This window comes from Nothobranchius furzeri, chromosome 12 (assembly GCF_043380555.1).
Source record: "Nothobranchius furzeri strain GRZ-AD chromosome 12, NfurGRZ-RIMD1, whole genome shotgun sequence".
Classification (NCBI taxonomy): Eukaryota; Metazoa; Chordata; class Actinopteri; order Cyprinodontiformes; family Nothobranchiidae; genus Nothobranchius; species Nothobranchius furzeri.
In genome coordinates, this window is record NC_091752.1 from 56,061,453 (window position 1) to 56,080,453 (window position 19,001).

Sequence of the window (19,001 nt, forward strand, 5' to 3'; positions counted from 1 at the left end):
TAATCATGTGGAGAACTACCGACCTATCTCTCTCCTCCCTTTTCTGTCCAAAATCATTGAAAAGGTGGCTTTCTAGCAGATCACAGAATACCTCTCACAAAACTGTCTGCTTGACCCTTACCAATCTGGGTTCAAAAGGGCTACCCCACTGAAACTGCTCTGTTGGCAGTGACAGAATCCTTAAAAGAAGCCAGAGCGACTGCCAAATCCTCAGTGCTTATCCTACTCGACTTATCGGCTGCATTTGACACTGTCAGCCATGGCTTCCTTTTGTCCACACTCTCTAGCATGGGCATCACAGAGAAAGCACACGCCTGGTTTGAATCGTACCTCACAGGATAATCATTCAGTGTATCTTGGCTTGGACAATCCTCTACCGTGCACCATTTTGCCACAGGAGTCCCCCAGGGCTCTGTACTAGGACGTCTTCTCTTTGCCATAAACACCACCTCAGTGGGTGAGATCATTCGATCACATGGCTTCTCCTACCACTGCTATGCAGACGACACCCAGCTCTATCTGTCATTTCCACCGGACGACCACACCGTCTCTGCACGAATATCAAACTGTCTCTCTGACATATCAAAATGGATGAAATCCCACCATCTCCAACTCAACCTCTCTAAAACTGAACTACTTGTCATCCCAGCAAAACCATCCATACAGCACAATATCTCAATCCAAAATGACTTCCTATCTCTGGCTCCTTCAAAGGCAGTTCGAAATCTGGGTGTTATGATTGATGAACACTTGACCTTTAAAGATCATGTTGCCTCTGTTGCTCATTCATGCAGCTTTACGCTGTATAACATATGAAAGATCAGACCATACCTAACACAACATGCCACCCAGCTCCTGGTGCAATCTACTGCAATGCCCTTCTATCTGGTCTTCCTGGCTGTACTGTGAGACCTCTTCAAATGGTCCAGAACGCAGCGGCGCGTCTGGTCTTCAATCAGCCAAAAAGAGCACACATCACCCCTCTGTTCATTGAGCTCCACTGGCTACCGCTAGCAGCACGCATCAAATTCAAATTGCTAACACTGGCATACAAAGTCCGAGATGGTATGGCTCCCATCTACCTGAATCCTCTTGCAAAGGCTTACGTCTCGGCCCGGCCGCTCCGGTCATCACAGGATCGTCGGCTAGCAGTGCCTACACCACGCTCAGCACAATCCAGACTCTTCTCATGCATCGTTCCACAAATGTGGAATGACCTTCCAAGCACTACCAGAACAGGGGCTTCCTTTTCAAATTTCAAGAAACTCCTGAAGACCCTGCTCTTCAGAGAGCATCTTCTAAACTAGCACCCTCCCTGCACCCGTCCCCCCTCTCTACTGTCCACTCCTTGTTCCCTCCTCTCCATGACTGATGTCAATGTTGTTGTTGTTATTGATGTTGTTGTTGGCTTCAAGAGCAAAATGCCGATTATCACTTGTAAGTCGCTTTGGACAAAAGCGTCTGCTAAATGCATAAACATAAAAGTCTTATAGTTGACAAAATGTCTCTTTTTTCTTTTGTTTTATATATTGTTGTCCCCCAGTGGCATCCAGTCCTGTTTTTCATATATGCCACTATCCAGCACATTTTAAATGTATGCCTGCCCTAAAACATCAGATTAAATAGTTGAATCATCAGTTCAGCAAGTATTCAGTTCCGAAAATGCCTGTTAGTATTCTGCCGATTAAAATCAGGGTTTTGAACTGTAGAAACCTCATGAGCGATAGGGCCATTGAGGACCATGGCTGGACACCACTGGATCGCTCAGTAAAAACACACTCATAATCCTTGGTAGCAACAATTATCGACAGCTTCAGGAGAACAACAGAATTTACTTCCTTGGGATATTATTAAATAATTTTTTCTTGTTTTTCTTTCTTTTTTGCACCCAAAATTATTCAGCTTATTCTTGAAGAAGTAATTCAGCTATATTTCTAAAGTAATTGTGTTGAAATTTTGACTTGAATCAAATAACAGATCTCGTTTATTTAAATGTTTAATTTTAAATTGTATTAATATACTAAACAGAAACCATAATACCACATTCCTTGTATGTGTGCTTTGTTGCTGTACTCCTAATTTTCAAACACCTCAAAAATCTGCATCTTTTTCATAGTTAATATATTTATGTTAAATCCTTTTTTACTGAAGTTCAACATTTTTCAAAATTATTATTATTATTATTTTTATACTACTACTACTACTACTACTACTACTACTACTACTACTACTACTACTACTACTACTACTACTACTACTACAATAATAATAATAATTATTATTATTATTATTAACAACAATAACAATACCTCAATAACAAGAGCCCATTTCAAGCAACAGCAGCTATTGTTGCACATCGGACGCCCTCACTTACTCATTCCCTAACACTTATTCCTAAGCAGGACCACAGGGAGCTGGTGTCCATCTCTGGCAGTTATCAGACAGGAGATGGAAGATGCTCCCAAAACAGATCACTAGTCCATCACTGGGACAAAATAATGAAAAAAAAATGTTTGTATTCCCGGAGTCAGAATGACATCCATACAGGTCAAAACTGAATTCTAAATTATCTCAATTACTATTAGTAAAAGTATACTGTAAGATCTACCTGACTGGATTTTTATTTGCCCAAAAATATTTAAAAATTGTTGCAATGAAAGTCCTAATATGACTATTATTTGATAAAATGGCTTTCTAAACTGGGCTGGCTCTCTATGGCCAATCAGAGCAGCCCTGTTGTCACCGGATATGGTATAAAATGAACCATTTACATCCGAGAGACATTTTCTTCTTACAGCTCTCGTAGTGAGCTTGTTAGCCTAAATTACTCTCCCTAAGTTTCAAAGCCTCGTTTTTGAAATGCACTCTAAGCTGTTTGCGTCTATATTTCTCTGTAAATATGGTTTTACGTGACTGCTTGTGTGACTCCGTAAAATTTGCGCACTTAGAAAAGACTCAAGACTGCTCACGTGGCATCCGCGTGGGCAGAAGGCCTGTTCTGGTACAAAGGTAAGAGACGTCAAAGCGCATTAAGCTGTAGTTTACATACATACAAAAGTGTGATGTTCTTGTGTGTTTGGCTCATGGCTGATGACCTTTGATGCGTTAGACTTCTGATTTAAAAATGAAGTCAACCTTTCGATCTGACATGGCGTCACCAGCATGAGTCCGCAAACGTTTACAGTAACCAAACTGACCCAGACCCTTTGTGTTTGTGCAGGAGCTGCACCTGGATGATCCCAGCTCTAACAGTAAGGACCTGATAAAACTCCAAATTGAACTTCTAACCAGATTTGATTGTAGAAACTTTAATAATTGAGACTTTTTTTTCTTTGTCATTCCAGGTTGTACTCAAGAAATGGATGGTGGTACCCTGACCTAATAAAAGTCTTCAATAAATAAATGTGCTTTAACAATAAAACCTTTCTGCCTCATTATTTTTCTCACATTTTACTATATATCTGATGCACTTTATGACGTGGGATGGCATTTTCCTTGCCAGCTACCCAGATCAAGTTAAGTGCAAGATTAAATAAGTCTTGTCATAACTGGGGTCTCTTAGCATTTTTCCTAAGTTTCCCTTTTAAAGCAAGACATATTTCTGAAGACATTACAAATGTTAAACCCAAGTTTGCATGGGAGTTTTGGGTAATGTCTGATAAATGCATTTAAAACGTTTTAATTTAATGCATTTAAGGTTTAAATGGGTAAAATGAAGGGGTCCATGATGGCAATGCTGGATCTATGTGAAAGTCTTTCATGTGAATGGAGTCAATTAACCATTTGTTAAAGAAATACTAATTTGGTAGAAATACGTCCGTGAGGGCGCACAGGGTTGGTTAGCATTTCTCCCATAGATATGTATATAAACACGTGTTTATGTACATATCTATGGTTCCTCCTAAGTCCATCCCAGCGGTGGGTGGGGTTTGAGCAGGTGAGTTTGACCGACTTCCGGGAGGTTAAGATGAACAACTCTACAGAGACTTGGCTCTCATCATTCACTTTGAAAATCCGTTCAAAAGATTTGATTCGTTCGTGAACGTCACATCACTAAAGAACTCAACTATTGTACAAGATGGATCTCAGACATTACTTAGGTGTGCTTAAAGACAGAAGTAAAGCAACATTTGATCCCCCTTCACTTTTCAAAATCTCTTAATTTTAGCAGAGTTGTACAGTAACTTCTAGCGCAAAACGTCTGGGGGAAATAAACAGGATTGGGCTAAATAACCCCCGAGAGCCAGCCCTGCTTGCTAACAGCTAGTTACTTTAGTTACAAAGTACCTTGTAAAAGTTGAGATTTAAATTGCTGATACCTACAAGTGCTGCAAATTATTTGATAATTCAGTATTCAAAAATACAATTGAAAGGTTTTTTAATTATATGCTTAAACTACAATTAAATGATAAAAATTAGTTTAAATTGCAGAAACACTACCTGCCTCCAGGCAAGACTGAAACTCATCTGTTGAGATCATATAGTTGTTTCTTTAAACTGAGACTGTTTAAAAGGCTGACTATAACATATATGACTAATTACTCAAAACCTTTCCACAAAAACACTTCAGAAGCTCTGAACTGCCCCTTTAATTGTTTAGGTGCACATATTTCATAACGGCAGACTTTTATCTCAAATGACTAAATGCAGTGGTTAAAATGAGACTAAAAGTCTGCTTTTGCAGTTTCTGAGTCTATAATGTTCAAAACTGAGACTGCAATTAAATTGTTGCAAAGCATCAGGAGATTTCAGGTTTAAAAGTTAGAAATTCAATATTTTGATTGAAGCCTTTTCAACTTTCATCCACATCAATTGAAAAGGTGAGTTAAAACAACTTTCACCTCAGTTTGAATAAAATGTGGACTTGATGGTCTAAAGCAGTGGTTCCCAACCTTTTTCCCAAGGGACCCCATTTTTTACCAGTAAAATTTTTGACGACCCCCTCCCATTCTCTCTTCCAGTACAAACAGTATTAAGAAATGATAAAATTGTTCAAGCACATTTTAATATGCTTTGATTCAATAGATAACAGTAATAGTAGACTCCAGTACAGAACAAAGTCATTAACAAAACCAAACAGAGCATAATGTGCTTAACAGCTTGTATTACTTTTCTGAACACATTGTTTCTTGTAAACACTGATAAATCAATCATTCCTTTCAATAAATGTTTGACACATAAAAATACACTGAGCAAAATGTACTTAAATGTGTATATTACTGTTTATACTAGATTATTTACTGTAAAGGCTGTGATTAATCAACCAGTCCTATCTTTAATGAACTTTTGACACTTGAAAATAAAACAGTGAGCTGAGCAAAATGTTCTTAAAAGTGTGTTACTATTTCTGTACTAATTATTTCCTGTCTTAATATCAGTAAACTTTTCACTCATGAAAAAAAAGTGAGCAAAACGTTAGCTATAAACAAGTAATAAATGAAGTTTTAACCCCTTAAGGTCCTGGCGACCCACTGAGAGGCTTTGGCGCCCCCTTGTGGGGGTCGGGACCCCCAGGTTAGGAACCACTGCTTTAAAGTAAAAGGATTTCTGTCTTTTGAGACAACCACAAAGATGCACGTCTTTTATTTTCCAAGCAAACAGTTTTATTAATCCACAACAAACAGCAAGAACATTCTGCAGTTTCACCGAACAGAACAGAACAGCAATGTCCAACATCATCACTGCAAATGAAGAGGAAAGAAAACCAAAGAGCAAGTCTTAACGGACGGTCATGGCACAGACATTCCCTTTACTGATTAGAGAAATGAGGTGGCTCATCATGAAGGAATGTTTGATTATTTCAAAGGCACTTTCTGCCTCACACACACACACACACACACACACACCTGAACGTCTATAAAGTCATCTCTGGAGCTGCTGTGGTTGGAGATCATTGGTGGTGTCGCTTCTTAACAGTTACAACATAGAACAGCAAATCAATAAATAACCCAACAGCTGTAACTGCAGACAATAAATAATATGGCTAAGATCCAGAATGATGCCTAAGTAAAGTGGATCTATTTGACCAACAGATGGTGGAGTTTGAGATTTTCATCTCCCAGCGTAGTAAAAGAGCTGGCTGTATGTTGGAGAGCAGAAAGTTTGAAGCGATTGCTTTACCCGTCACTGTAAACTTTGGCAATAACAGCAACGTTTTACTTTTATTCAACTCTAAAAATGGCTGAAATATGTTGCTTAGAAGCACGTCGACTGAGCTGGCATACATTCCACAAACCTCAAGTCAGTTAGCACTAAGACAGACTGGTTTGCATTTACGCGCCAGGCAGCAGAGTGTGTGATGGATAAAGGCGGTGATATGTGCTCGGGCCCTTAGCTACAGTGCTGTAAAAAGCATTTGACCCTCTACAGAGTTATAATGGTTTTTTTCCCCCTTTTTTGTCACTTAAATGTTTAGACCATTTGTGACAGTGTGAGCGTCCTGTCACAGTGTCCCGATTGATCATGCGCCCTGGCTACTTGGCCAAGGGGAGGTCCCTTTGGCTGACTGGTTAGAGCGTATGACTCTCACCCGGGAGTCTGGGGATCGAATCCCACCCGGGCCCTCGTTTCTCCACCTTGCCACACATGTAAGATTTAAAGTGTTAATTAGAATTTAAAAATTTCTGTCCCAACCAAACTGGCTCTATGAGAAAAAGGGTTTGCCTCCTTGCTGAGTCGTGTATTAACTGCGATACATTCTCTGCAAAACTGACTTTGGGTCCACCAGCCACACCGGATCACTACCAGACACGTGGAATTACATCATTCAGTACAACCGGTCTGAAAACACGTAAGCTAAAAGATCTCAAAAATAAATACAACAGAATAATCCTGAACATGTAAAGAACTGCAGATCTCAATGGCTTGGGTTAAGGTCAGAAGTCATGATGAATGGCCTCCAGGTCAAGTGTGCCCAGGACAAAACCTTTGTTTTCTCACGTTTACTAAAAACACGTTCGTCGTTCCCAAAACTTCCATCCGTTTTCACTTATTTATCCAAGTACGGGTTGCGGGGCCTGCAGCTCCAGCAGAGAGGACCCAGTCGAACCCCCCCCTCCCCCCTCCCTCCCGCAACAGTGTCCTGGGTTAACCCTGGGGTCTCCTGCCAGCAGGACATGTCCCCTGGAAGGTGTCCAGGGGACAATCTCAATACCCAAACACCCACACCTCGACATGGAGGAGCAGCAGCTCCACTTTGATTCTCTCCCAATTGCCGAGAGTTTGGAGACAATATGGACAACAAAGAAAAAGTGAAACTTTTTAGAAAAGTGTGTGTCCTGATAAAATTAACACTGTATTTCAGAAAAATATCATCAAACCAACAGTCAAACATGGTGGTGGTAGTGTGATGGTCTGTAGTTGATGTCTGACCTTTGACCTCCTTGCTGGAAAACCCTCCAGAATGGCTGAATTAAAACAATTCAGTAAAGAAGATCAAATCCCTCCACAGTGATGAGGGACTCGTGACTAGTTCTTACAAACACCTGACTGCTGTTGTTCCATCAGAGCGGTTCAATCAGTTATTAAGGGTCAAATACTTTCCACCTATTATCAGGCTGGTTTGAACAAATAAATGAAATCCTCATTGGAATCTGCATTATGCTCAGGTCATCTGATGTTGAAAGTTGTGACAAAACGGCAGAAACAGAAGAAATCTGCAAGTGAGCAAGTACTTTTGCACAACTATAAATTACCAGATGGTGGTGTTCCCTTAATGCTTGTACACATTCTTCATCAGTGGCAGCAGAGTAATGCTAATGTAGCAACAATACACCACACACACACACACACACACACACACACACACACACACACACACACACACACACACACACACACACACACACACACACACAACAAATAAAAAATGAGATAAATTACGCTGTACACACATCATGTTTGGTACAGCTGTACATCACAGGTATTATGGTTCCTCTAGCTGATGGAGATGGCTATTGGCTGATCCACCATGTATATGTTTGTGTCTCTCCACACCCCAGGAGTTGTGTTCGTTCAGAGGAGCTCAGTGTTAGAGAAAAATGTGATCAAATGAGAAATCCAAGTCACACTCCTCCAGCTCTATTTTTCATGTTGAAGATCCATCTCATAACTTGGGAATGTTGATAAAAATCGTCTGTTTCTGAGAGGCAGGAGGGGTTTCTTCTGTGGTAAAACATCACAAATCATAGCTTTCATACATCAGACGGCTCCGACTCCTGCGGCTCTGGATCCTTCAAGTCGTCATTCGTCAAAGTCACCAAGTTGGCGTTTGAGCGCGTATCCATGGCAGAGTGCATTATGGGTAGCCATATGTCATCCATGTTTGGCATCACAAAGATTTTCTACAAGAGAAGAGAGAGTTTTTAAGGTTGCTGTGTGTGTGTGTGTGTGTGTGTGTGTGTGTGTGTGTGTGTGTGTGTGTGTGTGTGTGTGTGTGCCGGGGGGTTGCAATAACACACACAGAGGAGTTAGGCAGAGATAAATGTGGACCTCACAGGGACTCTAGGCTGACAGGTGTGCATCAGACGTGATATCACTGTGAAAAAGGCACGTGTAGACTCTGCTTTCAGATAAATCTTCATCCTCTCTTTGTGATGAGGAAAGTTTTTACTTCAAAGGTCGTACCTGAAACTCCTGATCCAACTTCTTCTCGATCCACTCGGTCACATGGACCAGAGTGACCTCCCTCTCACCCAGTTTAGGTCGTGCTCTCAGCTCCAGGTGAGGAGGACTCCTGAAGCCGTACCTGATGATCAAGAGGACACGGTGACAGGAAGTATAACGGGTTGGAGAAAGGTCAGGTTTTCATGATTTAGAGTCTGTCTAAAACACTGAACATGTTGTTTTTACCATCGGTGGGACATGTCATGTCTGACGGGGTTTCTAAGCCTACAGTTGTTTGTGATTCACAGGTCGTTTTGTTTTTATTAAAAGAAAATTCTTTAAAATAACTGCAAGACAATAAATAACAAGAGTGTCAACAGAAGAAGAGTTGCATAACAAAACAAAGGTTTACAGAAAATCTGTTTTTCATTGATAAAAGTAAATCATCTTTTTATTAACTTTTCAGACAAAGTCGACGTGTAAAAAGATAAACCTGCTTGCAAATGATTAATCCCTTATCTGAACGGATCACATTTTATCAGGGCAAAACTACAAGAAACTGATGCCTCAAGATGTTATCTCCTGATTGTATCGGCACAAACACAGATCCGATCGGCCTATTTGGCTCTGTCGAGCGGCCAGATTCCCAGATCTGGACTTTAGAGCAATATGAGTCCCAGTTTCTGGCGGAAACACAGTTTAATTATAAATATTATCCCCCCAAAAAAACCACTTTACAACAACAACAGGTTTAGTTGTTGTTCCTAAAGAGGGCGGCCAGATGGGGCCACTGATGATCATTACCAAAACGTCCTGACATGTTCATGTAAAAAAAAAAAAACACAAATTAAAACAAAAACTAAAAGATTAGTTTCTAACTGTCCAGGTGGCTGTAGTGCAGTGGTCTGCAAATGGTGGCCCGCGGGCCACGTCCGGCCCGCAAGCCCTCTCTTTGTGGCCCCCAAACCCCGCGCGCACCCCCCACCCTCGACGGCCGACCGGGAGGTGTAGGATAGAGCTGAGGAAAATAATCAAATAATCAATGCATCGAGGTGCGGGCATAAATGATTCTGCATCATAGAAGAGAACCATGATCAACTATGGTGGAATGTAGTTTTGTTATTTTAATGGCGGCACCAGCGTAGCATCCACATCTGTCAGAGCGGTGTTCTCCACATTTACCGGGTAGGAAACTTTGATCTGCCTTTATGTGGTTCTGCAGGGCTGAGCGCTGGAGTTATAACCTGAGACCGAACCCGAATCGAATCAGCCCGACCGGTTCTGTTGGATTTGGGCCGTAAATTATGTTAATTGAGCGGGTTGTCGCGTGGTGCGCTCCGCTCGCTCGATCAGCGAGTGAGAGAGAGAGAGAGAGAGAGAGAGACAGAGAGAGAGAGAGACAGAGAGAGAGAGAGGGTCAGAGGACGCTCCTCCAAACACGTGTTATTATTTTCATAATTTCATTATTGTTTCTCCTGGAAGCGCTCAGTCAGACCGAGTGCTGTGATGTCGGGAGGTCCGGTCTAGGGGAGAGAGCGGGGTCAGTGACGGCGGCTGCAGCGTAACCATCTGTCTCTTTTATTTATTTATTTATTTAGGGACATGGAGAAGAGAGAGAAATAGAAGATGGAAGTTCTTGTTCCATTTTATTCTTTTGTTTCATGAAGATAAACTGATGTTAAATTCAGCTTAAGGAGAAACTGGGAGGAAGCTTTGGTTCATTTTAAGTTACAGGAGATCTTGTCTCCTATCTGCTCCTCCAGAGACAGCATGGGGGTTACATGGTGAGGGTCACACAGGACAGGTTAGTGCAGTCACACAGCCGAGCTGGAGGGGGACAGGTGTTGTCCTGCTTTATATTGCAAGCTTGTGTGTTATGTGCATTACAGCCCAAGTGTGCATCTCCCTCCGGCCCTCTTGCTTCTGGGTCTTTTTTGTGTGTGGCCCTTGGACCATTATAATTGAGGACCCCTGCTGTAGTGCCTCCCTTAGGGGTGCCACTGTACAGAACAACGCTCCACAAACGGTGACCCGAAAAAACAACCTTAAAAATGTAGGATATTTATTTATGTGTCTTTCTGTCCTCTTCAGTACAATTTATGGAATTAATGAGTTTAAAAATGCACAAGAGGTTTAAATAATATTCCCAACAGGGCTGCACAATATTAGAATCAGAATCATAATATTTTGAATTATGACTGGGCAGCCTTACTTCATAAAAGTGTGAATTTATAGGTACTAGAGAAAAGCTCTTAATAGTATATAAGTAATACTGTTATATTTAATGAGTTTGGTTGGTGATAGGATTTGTTGCTTGTAGTAAATTCTGTATCTGGCCAGCAGAGGGGGCACTTTTCCACTCTAATTGCCCACATAAATCTGTTTCTGGCATACTCACCATATCCTGTCTGTGGGAGGAGGTGGGATGTTGACAGCTAGTGTCCCTCGGCACTCCTGCACCTCCACGGTGAGCAGCAGGGGTGTGTTGGATACCTCCTCCATCTTCTTCTTAATGAACTCCGTCTCCGTGGCCTTCTGGAAGTATTTGGACTTGGCTATCTTGTCCACAAGGCGCATGATCTTGCTGGGTCTGTGGCCTCCTACAAAGCTACGAGAGCAGAGGATGAAGGAGGGAGGCGGGTGAGGAGTGAGTCAGGTTCATCATTTATTCATAACTGCCTCTCTTGCTACTCAGCACTGACGATGGAGGAGCAGGAGGAGGAGAGAAGGGGAGAGGGTGATGCATTAAATCAGCAGCAAGCCTTCAAACGTGTGGGGCAGAGTGGGTGGATGGACCTCGGGGGCAGAAGATTCTGCTTCAGCACATTAGTATTAATCTGATTCTGACCGTCTTCAGTTCAGGTACGTGCCGATGCTCTAATGAGACACTGGCTCACCCTTCAGATGCAGGCAGACTGGGTTTGTCACTGAGCAGTTCAGGGGGATCCTCCTCATCTGATGAGCCAGCGCTGGATGACTCCTCATCGCTATCTGCCAGACAGTACGTCCTTGGCCTGGACCTGTCCCACACACACACACACACACGCACGCACGCACGCACGCACGCACGCATGCACACACATGTTGAAATCACAAAGATAGCAGTTTAAGAAAATGTCAGAAGGTCTGGTTTACGCTGAAACAGGAAGTATTTTTATCTTTTTTCCATCGTCACTGTTGGGGTCAGACAAGGGGACTGCGGTGACTTGCTGAGGCCAAAGTGTGATTAGGAAATTTGTGCAGCTTCTTTAAATGTGTGTGTATGTGTGTGTGTGTGTGTGTGTGTGTGTGTGGGGGGGGGGGGGGGGGGGTCTACAACAAGGCACAGAGCAGAAAACTCCAAGTACACCCAACAACGTGCTCCAACATTCTTGTTTTTGTTGTTTTTAGGGCTGCAACAAACGATTATTTATTACACACACACACACACACACTCACACACACACACACACACACACACGCACGCACGCACGCACGCACGCACACACACACACACACACACGTCACTGCTGCAGAGTCACAAACTTTGCACAGAGCGTTTGACAAGCAGCGCTAATTCCTATTAAATCTACAGCAACTAAAAGAAATCACAGGCTCTAAAGCTCCACCGATCCACTCAAAGTCAGGTCCAGCAATCCAAATGCAAAAGAAAAGTTGTTGCGTTGGTAGCAGGCAGTCCATTCCCAGTAACTCACCAGTCATTGGACAGATCCGTGATTGTAGGCGTCCGAAACAGAGGCAGGATTAGTGTGTGGAGGGAGGAGGAAGGAAGAGCCGACACAAGAGTGGGAATAGTGAAAAACACACACGACAGCTAACACCACCTATTTTAGCACAAACACCAATCCCTCAAACATTCAGTTTGATCATTTCTGACAAATATAAGTTGTTTCTAAAAATATATGTAAATGAAATCCTCACCATTCCTTCCCATGCTCACCGAGCCCCTCGCCCTCTTTCCCCAGACGGGCCAGGTTCAGCTTAGTCTCCAGCGTCATGAGGAAGGAGCCTGCGTATGACACCTCCAGGTCAAACCACAGACCTGAACAGGAAAGGAGAAAAGTTGTTACTGGTTACAAACCACGCCGATTGTTTGTTTCTGACTGTTTTTGCTTTAACTGGTTTGAGACGACCAACAGATCCGACAGGAAGATGACCTTTTGCCTTGCAAACACAGAAAAGGTCAGCTCTGATTATCAGCTGATGCGACCAGCAGGCGATGGGATAATAATTCGCTTCTCAATTCCTGCAGTTTGAATCTCAGCTCCTAACATTCATTATTTCCTTTTTGCCCTTCTCCTTTATTGCTCTTATCTAAAGACACCTGATCTGTACAGTATGGATGGAACAGAGCTGCATCTGGGACAGAAGATGGAAACTAAACACCAGAGAGGTAATGGCTGAGTCTGGTATTATTATGAGATGCTGCAGGTGTTAGAAGAAAACCTGGAGTCATTATAAAAGAGCTTGTGTTTGGTTATGAGCTGAACGCCAGTGAAAGTGAATTAAAACCAAACTAACTAGTGTAAATGGTGTTTCTGATGGAAAACGTCCTAAAGTGATTGTGTAGTAGTGATCACATTTCCCAGGTGGTTGTTTTAACTCTTATTTCTTTACGATTTATCTTATTTTCTCACAAGACCATTTAAGTCCCACACTGGAACAACGTCCAGGTCAATGTGAGTCAGACAGGTTTGATTTCATACCAAACTAAATGCTACTTTAGGCCAAAGTCATTTGTAATGTTGTGGACCGGAGATAATTACGGTTGTTTGTTATTTTCTATGGTTAAAGATTTAATCATGGATGCATTCAGAGCGGCCCTAACCCAGAGTCAGGATGTCTGTGATGTTGTGTAAACGTGTCTGCTGGTGATGACGGTGTTGTGTAACTGCTTGAGATTACAGCCAAAGGCACAACCAAGCATTACTGTGCTGCTCACAGACAGATCCAGTTTACAGTCTGTCCGAAGCAGAAAAAAATGAGTTTGAGATTGTTCAAGTAAAATCTCCCAGCGGCCATTGCTCCAGACAAAGGATTAAACTCTCTAAAGAAATCTCTATAAAATCATCACGCTCTTTATGTTCTGGTTCTGATGAAACAGCATGGGGTCAAAAGGTTCATCTCTGCTTCTGCAGAAAGTAACATTTAGTGAAAATGTTTTGTTTTGGGTGCTTTTCTGAGGTAAGAGTGTCGAGCTGCACATGTCATCAATACAAACCCAGGCCCTTCTGCACATAAATACCACAAAACACGACTCATGTAGAAGTGAGCTGCAGCCATTTTGGGGTTTACCTTTGTGGATTAGCTGTGGATGCCATCTTTAATTAGCCTAGTGAACTAGACCAAATTCTTGCTTTGCAAAGTTTGGTCTAGGCATGCTCCATTGGAACTTCCTCAGCTCCTACCAGGACTCTGGCTAGCCAATCACAGCTCTCTAGAGGGGTTTCAAACACATAAAGAACTGTGATTGGTCCATAATGGTGGGCCAATCATAGTGCTCTATCTGCTTAGTGAACAAATCACAGAGCTTTATCCGCTTTGTGAGCCAATCAGGGCACTCTATATGCCTGGTGGGTGGGATGATGCAACAGAGTGAAACAAGAGTATGTCACATTCATTGTCCAGTGGAATGCGGAGATCATTTGAAAGACAACGGTAGAACCCGCCCCACAACCAAGAACCGTCAATGGAGCATGGCCAGACTAAATAATACATTTATTTAGTCTGGCTTGCCAGGCTAATCTTTAATTGGATTGTCTCTAAATGGGAATCAGTTGCATCCAAGTAACCAGTCAGAACTTCCTGAGAGTTTCACTAAAATCCATTCTGAGGTGTATAAAACATTTAACTAAAACTACAGACAAAAAAAATTCCCTACCTTTACCAATTAGGAACATGCACTGAAAAAAATGCTCCTTGGAGTTACTTTATTTCATTGTGTTGACTCAACATGATTTTTATGAGCTAAAGTAAGTTGATTTTGTTAATGTCATCCAGTTTTAGTTGGACGATAGGAGCTTGGGGCTGGGGTGTCTGTACCCCTATCTGTCTAGACCATGTTGCACATGCTCCCTGTGATTTCCACAGGTGTCCTTCTAGTTGGAGACACTGCTGAATGCTTTTTGAACCTTTGAGCCCATGTTTATGTATTTCTCCATTTTTTGCTCATTACCTGCTTTTTAGGGCATACATATATATATATTTCATTAAATTAATAATACTTTAAATGTGAATTGAACTAAAATAGTAAACAATTGATTTCTTTTAATTTTCAACATTTTAGAAAGAGCATGGCATGCTGGGAAATCTGTTCAATCCAATCTGTCATCAGCGTACTTAATAATAAACACAGTCTTTTTAAGTTACCCTAACCAGAAGGAATCAAGTATAAACCAGCATTACACAGGTTAATCATGCTGGTCTAACAAACGTGATCCAATTACGTAGAAACTACATGTAAGGAATAAGAGACTTAAACCAACAGAGGATTTTTTTCAGTGCAGTCTGTCATTCCTGGTTGTGGTTGAATATGATTGTTTTGATTTAAATTAGTCATGGTTATCACATTTAGTCAATGCAAGGAAATTTAGTACATTTGACTTAGTCAATAAATAGCTCAAGTCTACTTCAATTAATCATGTTTACAAAAGAAACGCATAAAAATTGTGTAACGTCTACTTAACAGTTAAATTCAACAGTTGGCTCCATGAAATTCCCAAACATTGAGTGTTTCTAACGGAACAGCTGATGCAACCCAAACCTCCTTTGTCCCAGATTTTTCAGGGGGCGACCCACTTAAATCAACTGTGAAGTAAACTCATGTAAAAGTTTAATGAAAGCAAAGCTTGCATGTTGCTTTAAGATATTTGGCATCATTTCAGCTCCTGATAAGCTCTGTTTGGTGGTGTTTGTTATTTATCAGGTTTCAAATGACAGTCGTTTGTTTTTGTTTACACTTTACAGCGTGTTCTAAAATGCCGTTCCTTCACAACTCATTATGGTCTGGGATTAGGGATGTCAGAAAATATCGATATGTCAGTATATTGTGATATTTTGTCCTGTGACTTTATATCAATATTCAAAAGCTGTGTGTCGAGTTTTTAGAATTATTTACATGCAAAGATTTATTTTCTTTTGGTGCAATTCAAACGCCGACCACTAGTTGGCAGCAGTGTGCAATGGGCTTTGTGTCTACCACTGAAATGTAAGTCCCCCTATAATGGTTCAGATAACTCATGTTAAACATGTTCAGTATCAGTTTGGACTGTTTATTGATACAATTAACTCAGTCTAAAAAAATTGCTAATATTGTTTGGCTGAATGTATCTCAATGTATCGTGATAAATTGTATCGTCTCCCCTGTATCGTGATACGTATCGTATCGCCAGAATTTCACCAATACATATCCCCATCTGGGATCATCCAGCGATTCATTGTTTGAATTGTTTGAGCGCATCAGGGGTGTGTGAGCCAAAACACTCATCAGGATTGTAGATGGTGTGGAAATGTGACTGACAGGAGAATGACTCTGAACTCCGTCAGCATTCATACGACTTCCTCTTCAATCAGAGCTCAAGAAAACATGAATGCTTTTAAAAATCATACTATTCCTGCTTCACACTGACAGGACTAAAACATGAAAAAACAAGCAACATAAGCGTACAGCATCTCTGTGTTTCCCTAAGCTTATTTACTTTTCCTTCCCATCCAGTTGGAATTACGTCTTAGATCTCTGGACTATTGGCTGAGACTTAAGGGCGAGTCAGCGAATGAAGGGTAACCAAGATGTGAAGTTTAATTACTGTGGCTTAATGCTGCAAGCCTCGCACACAAGGCTAGCCTGCAGAGGAGATGGGGGAGGGGACGTGGTCCTGACCCACTGAGATGACGAGCAAACAGGATGACGAGGATCTGGTTTAAAATAAGAAAAATAGACTAGCAACGCTGTAACATATTTAGTGTCATTTCTTTCCTACCTTGGTGGTCCACCCATGGTTTGGAGGCACGGAGGATCTTAGGAACAGAGAAGCCCATATCTAGCTCGGTCAGGGTGAGCTCATTCATTACATATGGCAGCTGAAACATGGAGGTCAGTTTAAAATGTGAGAAAAGAGCGAGCCTCCTCTCGCGTTAGAGTTGGTTTCCACCAACACTCACCCTGATCTTGCTGAGCTTCATTTGGATCTTTTTGGAGACAATGCTGGCCCAGTACTTCTCTCTCAGGAAGTCCCAGAAGACTCTTCCCAGAAAAGCATTGACCCAAGCTTCGGGCTCCGCCGTGACCTCTGAACTCCTTTGCAACTGAGGGACAAGAGAAAACATGGTATATTTAGATCTGTTAGAAGAAATTCTTGTGTTCTGATTAGGGTTCCCCACACTCTTTTGGGGCCCCTCGTGACCTGACACTAGCACAAAAGGGTAACCATGACAAAGAAGGCACTCCACAAGAGCTGACCACACTGTTTGTTACTTGACTTAATTTAGCTATAAGTGATGACAGTTATATTGGAAACTGGAATAATTTCCCAAATTAATCATGCAACCAATCAGTCTGTCTACATCTGGTCATCACTCCATCTGACATGTCCCCCCTCAACGGTTGCAGGAGGGTCTGGATCAGAGCCGTCACTGGGCCGCCTGTCCATTTCAGGGAGAAGATAAAAAGAGACAAACGTGCAACCCACCATCAAATTTAGAAAATACACAATAACTGGATGAGACATCTTCTGTTGCTGCTGTGTGGATTTTGAAGGGGCTGTGGAGTGAAGATAATCTGCTGCACACAATCATCATGTTTGTAAACAACAAATAACTAAACAGATAGGGGGAAATAAATATTTGATCATATAGCAAGGTACAAAATGTGTCAATATGGTTTAAAATCTGTAAGCAAATATCTAAGTTGTAATTTTATTTATGGTTATAAAAATGTGCTCTTTATTCACATGAAGGGGAGGGATTAAAACCAATACTGCAGTGAGCCACTAGGGGGCGTTTAGGTAGATTTTTGCTAAATATCCTTATACTTCTTCCGGGCCAATCCCAATACTCTGTGATGCTCCTGAGCCGAGGTGAGTGACATCACCCCCATCTCACTCTGACTGATTTTCCACAGGTGACAGCGGAGGGGGCCGCAGCTGCAGAACATCTCCAATCAGGAACGCGGGTATAAAAGGAGGATGGTGACACCTCATTACGCCGGATGATTGCTCCTGTAGAGGTAGTACCAGCCACTCGCCCTTGTTTTGTGAACTCGTTACTCGAATATAGGATATTTTGGATTATTGAACTTGGACCGCTCTGATTACTCTTTGGATTACCCTGAAACCTGGATGTTGTTTGTTTTCTCCAGAATCTCAGTCAACCTGCCTCAACTCGCTGTTTTACTGACTGGACATTCTCACCACGTCCCATCCTCCTCCGCTGTGCCTGGTTGGATCCCTTCCGCTGTCTAACCTGTTTCCTCATCACCCTTGGACTGACTTGAGCTCACCTCGGCCTCCTCACCTCGTTCTCCCCGAACGTTTATGGACTCGAGCTACTGCTCACTTTCTCCACAGGACTTCCCTGTGCACCTTTTGTTCCAGTTATATAAATAAAGACTTTAATTTCTTCCTACCTGCTCGTCGAGTCAGATTACTGTATGTCTTGGGTTAAACACATTCCACGAGACATGACATACTCACACTGCTCCCTGGTCTTCAGCAAAGTGCACTATTGGAGAAAGTGTGCAGTAAGGCATCGAGTGCATAGTACACAAGTGTGCAAATAATTGCTGAGTTGAGACAGGTATGGCGTTTAAAGCGTGCCACAACCCGTGCACGCGCATTGGGTCCACAGCGCGCGTGTGAACGGGACTCGCGAGCGAAAATATACATGGCAAGTGGTCATTTGTGCACTGAGAGGGAGCAAACTGTGTCTGTGAGCGCACAAGGATGTGCACAAGTGACAAACCTGCGTGCGCGCGTTGTCAACGAGCACACGGCAGAGGAAAACGTGCGCGCGCGGCAGCCTCTGTGCGCGCTCGGCAGCCTCTCTGCGCGCTCGGTTTCTGACTCCTGCTCGCTCGGCTGTAAGGGCTTTTGGCACTCTGGAGGCGTGGCCTGTGGCAGATCTTGTCTGTCCTCTGATTGGTTAGTTCACCCCGCACTTTACCCTCTATCTATATAAAAAAGTCTGATGTTCAATAGTTGCTGGCATAGCTCAGCTGGGAGAGCGGGTGACTCTCGCCCCCGAGGATCCAGGTTCGAGTCCGGGCAAGGAAAATGTAGTAGACGTCATGTTAATTTTTCTTAATTTCAGGTATTTTACAGTTGTGACCGTTCAACTGTCATTAAACGTCCGAATGTTTGCTGGGCAGTGTTTTAAAAAGTGCACATAAGCTAGATGGTTTT

The 19,001-nt window shown here is 42.3% G+C and overlaps 1 protein-coding gene and 2 long non-coding RNA genes across 15 annotated transcripts in view; 2 read left to right on the forward strand and 1 right to left on the reverse strand.

Moving 5' to 3' along the window:
- Window positions 1-2,748: 2,748 nt before the first annotated feature.
- Window positions 2,749-3,421, forward strand: LOC107376526 (uncharacterized). Its single transcript, XR_001571826.3, has 3 exons — window positions 2,749-3,009; window positions 3,221-3,251; window positions 3,345-3,421. It is a non-coding gene; the product is annotated as an uncharacterized lncRNA (long non-coding RNA).
- A 2,159-nt stretch (window positions 3,422-5,580) lies between these two features.
- tex2 (testis expressed 2) overlaps window positions 5,581-19,001 on the reverse strand; it is a 43,531-nt gene continuing 30,110 nt past the window's right edge. For 12 of the 13 annotated variants that reach the window (XM_015945659.3, XM_070542729.1, XM_054750561.2 and 9 more), the window contains 7 exons: window positions 16,765-16,908; window positions 16,584-16,683; window positions 12,526-12,646; window positions 11,502-11,624; window positions 11,003-11,212; window positions 8,626-8,746; window positions 5,581-8,342 (listed from right to left, as the gene is read on the reverse strand). In XM_015945659.3, the coding sequence (XP_015801145.3) occupies window positions 8,193-8,342; window positions 8,626-8,746; window positions 11,003-11,212; window positions 11,502-11,624; window positions 12,526-12,646; window positions 16,584-16,683; window positions 16,765-16,908 (969 nt within the window). In that variant the 3' untranslated portion in view covers window positions 5,581-8,192. The remainder of the gene's footprint in view (window positions 8,343-8,625; window positions 8,747-11,002; window positions 11,213-11,501; window positions 11,625-12,525; window positions 12,647-16,583; window positions 16,684-16,764; window positions 16,909-19,001) is intronic. The other variant, XM_015945660.3, reaches the window with a different exon arrangement.
- LOC139062175 (uncharacterized) lies at window positions 12,868-18,285 on the forward strand. The gene is made up of 3 exons (XR_011515759.1): window positions 12,868-12,997; window positions 17,723-17,827; window positions 17,960-18,285. It is a non-coding gene; the product is annotated as an uncharacterized lncRNA (long non-coding RNA).